Source organism: Arachis ipaensis, chromosome B10 (assembly GCF_000816755.2).
Source record: "Arachis ipaensis cultivar K30076 chromosome B10, Araip1.1, whole genome shotgun sequence".
Classification (NCBI taxonomy): Eukaryota; Viridiplantae; Streptophyta; class Magnoliopsida; order Fabales; family Fabaceae; genus Arachis; species Arachis ipaensis.
In genome coordinates this window covers 980,575-987,135 of record NC_029794.2, presented here as the reverse complement: position 1 = coordinate 987,135, position 6,561 = coordinate 980,575, and the positions used below count along the sequence as shown (strand labels likewise).

The following is a 6,561-nucleotide window of genomic DNA, read 5'->3' as shown; positions in this document are numbered from 1 at the left end:
TAATTATTACATATTTACGATGTTCAAATTTCTTTTCTTGCTTTTTTTATTTGATAAGTCAATGACTATTTCGCCGTGATATTAAATTTCATTTAAGAATTTATGATGGACTAATAAGTTATTGCATTCACAATATGATACAGCTTCATGTTACAGAATTGATTATTTATTTTACCATCTGTCTCTAGAATTTTGCCCTAATTATATGCAGCAGAAAAAGTCGTGGATTGATCTATGAAAGTTGAACTTGCCTCATAAAGTTAAGCTATTTATCTGGAAAGCTCTCGATGGCCAGCTTCCGGTGCTTGCTTAGATTCATCACCGCATTCCATCTATATCACCAATATGCCCCTGCTGTCATGAAGCAACAAAAACAGTCACTCATTGTTTGATCGATTGCTCTAGAATTAAAGATGTATGGTCTTAGAGTTATCTTCGTGACTGTCTTTCCCCTCAGAGTTCTAACGACTTTTGGACATGGTGGACTGCATCAACAGAGATGCTTAACTCGCTGAAGAATGCTAATCGTAATTCTCAATTGATTGTCATCATTTGTTGAAACTGCTAGAAAGCTCGCAACAAGTTGATTTTTGAAAGTTCTACTTCAATGCCGTCTGCCATTCTAGCAAGCTCTGTCAAGTTACTTTGGGAAATCCAAAGAACTCTCAGTTTAGGTCGTCTTCTTCGTGAGACAAACTATTAGTTTCAATCAATCTGATTTATTATTCTTTCTTCTTTAAGATTTTTTTTCGTTTACGACCACGCACTGTTGGATAAATACCTTTAGTGTAGTATTTTTAAAAAATTCTTACCTTTTATTATGCTGCCCTACTTTTAGATATCTTTATATTTTATTTTTTAATAATTAATGAAATATAACCTATTTTTTTTTTAAAAAAAAAATTATTACATTCACAAGACAATATTCGGTTGTTTAATAGTTTATTCTTTTATATTTTGGATCAAAAGTCTAAGCCCATGATTGCCTATTCGCGTCAAACCGACGCTGTTTTCCTTTTTCCATTTTTTCACGAAATGAGAGATCAAAAGGTGCAATCCCAACAAAATTAACAGTCCACAAACATCTTGGGCCCACATCAAGATTCTTCAGAGATAAGCACGAACACACCAAAAAGAATAAAAAACCAAAAAGAAAATGTGATTAAGATAAAATAGTTAATCACATACTATTATACATTATAGGGAAATTATAGGCACCCCTTCGTCCGAGACAATCGGAAAAAATATTATAATTTTTGTATAAGATCAACTAACAATTATTTTAAAAACTTTATAAGATCACCAATGTCACATGGGTGATGCTAGTTCCGAAACTCGTGGGTACTAAAGTGATTAAGAATTTTCGGCCGATTAGTATGGTGGATTGTGTGTATAAGGTGATATCCAAAGTTTTGGTGCGAAGAATGAAAACAGTCATGCCGGATTTGGTAGGAGAGACACAAAGTGCGTTTGTTCAGGATAGGAAAATACATTATGGTGCCCTCATTGCTTATGAGACGGTTCAATGGCTTAAGACGCGTCGAAAGAAGGCGACAATCATTAAGCTTGACTTTCAGAAAGCTTATGATATAGCCAGGTGGAGCTTTGTGGATATAGTGCTTCAGAAGATATGAGTACGGCATCTATGTCTGTGCTGGTTAATGGATCTCCAACCAGGCCGTTCAAAATGGAGAGAGGACTAAGATAAGGTGATCTACTCTCTCCTCTTCTGTTTGTGCTTATGGTCAATATGTTGCATAGGATGTTGGGGGAGGCCGTGAGGAATGGACAAATTACTCTGCTACTGGTAGGGAGAGATCATGTTGAGTTGTTGCATCTCCAATTTGCGGATGATACAATCTTGTTTTGCCCTACGGAGACAGGAACAATTGTGAACTATAAGAGGATGTTGCGTTGTTTTGAGTTGATGTCTGGGTTGAGCATCAATTTTGATAAGTCGAATTTGATCCCGGTTAACTGTGATCAGGAATGGGTGGAGCAGGTGTATGGCCTTCTGGGGTGTAAGCAAGCTGGTCTACCAATTCAATACCTTGGAATTTCGCTAGGAGCTAATCCGAGACTAGTGAAGACTTGGAAGCCAATCATAGATAAGGCAGAAAAGAAGCTCAGCTTATGGAAAGCGAAGGTTCTAAACAAAGCAGGCAAGCTAGTTCTCATCAAATCGGTGTTGAATAGCTTACCGATCTATTACCTTAGCCTATACAAGATGCCAAAAGCAGTCACTGACAAGTTGATTGCACTCCAAAGGAGATTTATGTGGTGTAGGGAGGATGGTAGCTATGAGATGCCTCTAGTAAAGTGGGAAGTGGTTCAGGCTCCAAAGAAGGCTGGAGGCTTGGGGGTCGAAGATGCAGTGCTTCGAAACACAGCACTGTTGTTTAAGTGGTGGTGGAGGTTTTTAAAGGAGGATTGCCCGTTGTGGAAGAAGGTGGTCTGCTCCTGTAATAATCTGAACCCAAACATTATGCTAGCTAGTCAGACCTTACCAGTGAAGGGAGGCCCGTGGAAAGACATCTGTCAGTTGAATATAACAGACCAATAGGTGAAAGAAAAACTTCTTCATGGCCTGGCGATGGAAGTAGGGAATGGCAGCCGAACTCTGTTTTGGGTAGACAATTGGGTGCAAGGTGGCCCTCTAAAAGTAACTTTTCCAAGGCTCTTCTCTTTTTCAAACCAACAAGGATCTGTGATAGGGGACTGTGGGTTCTGGGATGGGTTAGAGTGGATCTGGAATTTTCAATGGAGGAGAGAGTTGTTCCAGTGGGAGTTGGAATTGGTTCATCAACTTCATGAGAGGTTAAGGTTGGTGAAACTATCAGCTAGTAGAGAGGATAATATTGTCTGGAAGTTTGATAATAATGGTATTTTTTCTACTAAATCTTTTGTGCAGGTCCTGCAATCGGAGACTCTTTCGGAAGAAATTACAAGCTACAGCTTTACTAGTTCAATCTGGGGAGGATTGGTACCCCCCAAGATTGAGCTCTTTGGGTGGTTTGTTCTAATTGGCAGGGTGAATACTAAAAAGCAGTTGAGCAGGCTAGGTGTTATTCGTCAGCATGACAATCATTGTGTCTTGTGTGAAAATGAGATGGAATCTGTCCACCATTTATTTCTTTTGTGTGACTTTATGTGGCAGGTGTGGTGCGCTTGGTTGAGATATTTAGGTAAACTGTGGTCTGTGGACCATTCCAGGAACCATGAGGGGGCAGTTCGAGAGTTGGACTGGTTTTCACAAGAGTAGAGAGGAACAGAAGATATTGCTGACTGAGTTCTTTGCAGTGATTTGGAATATCTGGTTGGAACAGAATGTCAGAATTTTTAACAATAGGAAAGCAAGTGTTGAGAACATTCAAGGAAGGACGTTTTTGAGCTACAAGGAGTGGACATGTATTAATCATCTTGGTTGTTGATGGTAATGTCAGAGATGATAGAGGTTGATCATTTTGTTTCCTTTTCTGCTATATGTTGTTCCACTCTACTGTGTTGAGCTATTTTGATTTCAAAAAAAAAAAAATTTAAAACCTTTTTAGTCTTGTATAAAGAATAAAAATTAATCTCCTCCAAAAGTATAATAATCTGAGAAATTTAAAAAGTATAACAAGTTAGAAGTTAATTACCTAAAACTATCTATTATTATAAATTTTGTTTTCTAAAACTAATCAAATTTTTAATTAAGCTCGCAATTTTATAGTTATCTTTTCTATATCGTTTGAAATGTACATTATTTTCATTTTTTCAAAAAATATTTTAGTTATAACTTTTTTTAGTCATATATATCAAATATATATTTATTTTTAATTAAATTACATATATATTTATATACAAATATATTAGTGACTAATTTTAGTATACAAATATCATATAATTAATAAAAGTAATGCTTGTTTGTAATTTTATAAAACTAATATTTGACTTAACCTTCTGTTATGTTATCATGTTCAATTAGAATAAGGTGGAGTTTGACGAAAAATGAAAAAGATAGGGCATAGTATATGTCAATTAAATTGAAAAAAATTATAAAAAAATTGAAGAAAAATACTAAACGAACCCTAGAAACATTTCAGGTGCACCGGAAGTATCGGTGCTTCAGTTATTTTAACCGTTGATCTGAATTATAAAAAATATATATAATATATATTAATTAAAATCAACGGTTAAAACAACTGGTGCACCGGTACTCCCCGGTGCACTTGAAATGTTTCCGTAGTAGGTTAAGAAAAGCACAGAGAGAGAGAGAAGAAAAGACACACGCAACTGGAATGAGCGAGAAAGAGCGCGTGGGAGACGTGAGATATAAATAAATCGCTATCGTCTTCGCCTACTCCGCCACACTCACACTCATTACACACACTCACCTTTCTGTTACCCGAGTCGAATCGGTGAGTGAGTCAAATCGGAGCGAGTCATCACCATGTCGGACGAGGAGCACCACTTCGAGTCCAAGGCCGACGCCGGAGCTTCCAAGACCTATCCACAGCAAGCCGGTACCATCCGCAAGAACGGTTACATCGTCATCAAGGGCCGCCCCTGCAAGGTCCCTCTCTTTTTCTTCATTCAACTCATAAATTCTTAAAATCTACCTGCTTCTCATCGAATTATTCCTTCGATTTTGCTTTTCATCAAATGATTCACATGCTGTTTGTTCCTTCCGTGTTTGATTCTTATATTACTCATTTTCTAAATTATTCATGGTTTCACTAATTGAGATCTGTTGTATTTTCTTCGTTTTTCGAGTTGTTGATTTAGAATTAGGTATATATATTTGGAACATGTTTGGTGAATACTTATTCTGGTGAATTAATCGGTTTTTTAAACCTTGATTTTTTTTTTTTTTTTTTTTTTGGTAAAGGAAGGGGGCTTAACAGCCCCTGAGTATAAGCTGTTTGATGAAAGTTCTCGAACACTGACTTTTATGTGTATGTGGTGTTCGATGCTGAGTTTGAATTTGTTGAACCTGTTTAAGTAGCTAGGGATTCGTGTTTTGATTTTACAATTTAGGAGCTATTGTTGATTGGAAGAATTTGGTGTAGTCTCCATCACAAGTCACTGATTGATGCTTACAATTGTTTTCTTTTTCATAACAGGTTGTTGAAGTTTCAACCTCCAAGACCGGTAAGCACGGTCACGCTAAGTGCCACTTTGTTGGAATTGATATTTTCACTGCCAAGAAGCTCGAAGATATCGTGCCCTCCTCCCACAACTGTGATGTATGAATCTAGTAATTATGTTTCATGTGCATTCAATTCTTGAATTTCACTGATAAAACTAAAACTTGGAAGAACTCATGCTGGAATGAAATCTATGCTATCTTTTTGTGCTGCAGGTTCCCCATGTGAATCGTACTGACTACCAGTTGATTGATATTTCTGAGGATGGATTCGTGAGTTGCTACTTATGTTTACTTCACTTGTTTTAATTCCTATTCTAATAATCTTGCTCCTTTTGTCTGAATGCTTTGCTCCAATGATGTTACAGGTGAGCCTGCTTACTGAAAACGGCAACACTAAGGATGACCTGAGACTCCCCACTGATGATAGTCTGCTTACTCAGGTTTGTTTATTGCCTTTTCTGTTGGATTCACATTCTGCCAGAAGTTATACCTTGTTTTCCATGAGATTTGGTTCAGGAATGCATTAACTTTTCCTAGGATTTAAGGTATATGACATTCAGCAAAGAGGATAGGTTGAATGTAATATCACCTAATTTCATGGGAGGAGAATGTAATTTACTGTTTATTCTTGATTTGTTTTTCAGTATTTTAACTGGGTATATAACATTTGTTGGTGGTGTATGCAGATAAAGGATGGATTTGCTGAAGGTAAGGACCTTGTTGTGTCAGTGATGTCTGCCATGGGAGAGGAGCAGATCTGTGCCCTGAAGGATATTGGTCCAAAGAACTAGCGTTTTTATGTTACTAGCAAAGATATTTTTGTATGGTCTTGTTCTACACTTGGATTTATTGAGGTTGCTCAGACTAGTCACTAGTCTTACTAAAGCTGTTTATGGATGTGACAGAAACCCTCTTAAAATTTTTATGCTTGATATTGTTTTTCTAAATTCCGGAAAATCTATTACCTTCTTAGAAGCGTGTTGTTATGGCGTATTCTGCGTTGCCATTTATACCTATATGAAATAATAGTTTACAGTGAAGTACATAAATCTATTAAGGCACTACTATAGCAAAAAGGGGAAGGTGTCTTGCATTCTAACTTTGGATAAGGTTACTTTCTCTTGAAAGTTATCTACTACGTGTTTGGATAAATCTATTTTGGTATTTTGTTCATCCTTATCGGTTGCGGCCGGTAGTCCCCCAAAATCAAGAAATAAGAAAAAAGAAAAGGAAATGGTTTTTGTGGCCCCAAACAAATACAAAACTTCTGAAGTTCTAATGCTGATTTTTGTTATTGTTTAGCTAATTATAAATGGACTAACAAAAAGGGGGCATTGTTGTTGGGTTGAACTCACTTGGGCCTAATTTAAAAAAAGCTTATACAGGCTTCGACTGCCGATGGGATCAGTAGAAGCCCTTTTTAAGAGGAT

General features: G+C 36.8%; 2 protein-coding genes across 2 annotated transcripts; both read left to right on the top strand.

The window, feature by feature from the left end:
• LOC107619884 lies at positions 1,751–2,563 on the top strand. The gene has a single exon (XM_016322121.1). The coding sequence runs from the start codon at positions 1,751–1,753 to the stop codon at positions 2,561–2,563; it is 813 nt and encodes a 270-aa protein (XP_016177607.1).
• Positions 4,249–6,103, top strand: LOC107623098 (eukaryotic translation initiation factor 5A-2). Its single transcript, XM_016325245.2, has 5 exons — positions 4,249–4,555; positions 5,106–5,228; positions 5,345–5,401; positions 5,497–5,571; positions 5,818–6,103. Exons 1-5 carry the CDS (start codon positions 4,433–4,435, stop codon positions 5,920–5,922), a joined length of 483 nt encoding a protein of 160 aa, XP_016180731.1. The 5' UTR covers positions 4,249–4,432; the 3' UTR covers positions 5,923–6,103.

Excerpts from the sequence above, each read along its gene's own strand:
- LOC107619884 (XM_016322121.1), top strand. The coding sequence starts at position 1,751 with ATGTTGCATAGGATGTTGGGGGAGGCCGTGAGGAATGGACAAATTACT.
- LOC107623098 (XM_016325245.2), top strand. The coding sequence starts at position 4,433 with ATGTCGGACGAGGAGCACCACTTCGAGTCCAAGGCCGACGCCGGAGCT. Across the intron at positions 4,556-5,105 it reads TCAAGGGCCGCCCCTGCAAG|GTTGTTGAAGTTTCAACCTC; the intron begins GTCCCTCTCTTT and ends TTTTCATAACAG. Across the intron at positions 5,572-5,817 it reads ATGATAGTCTGCTTACTCAG|ATAAAGGATGGATTTGCTGA; the intron begins GTTTGTTTATTG and ends TGGTGTATGCAG.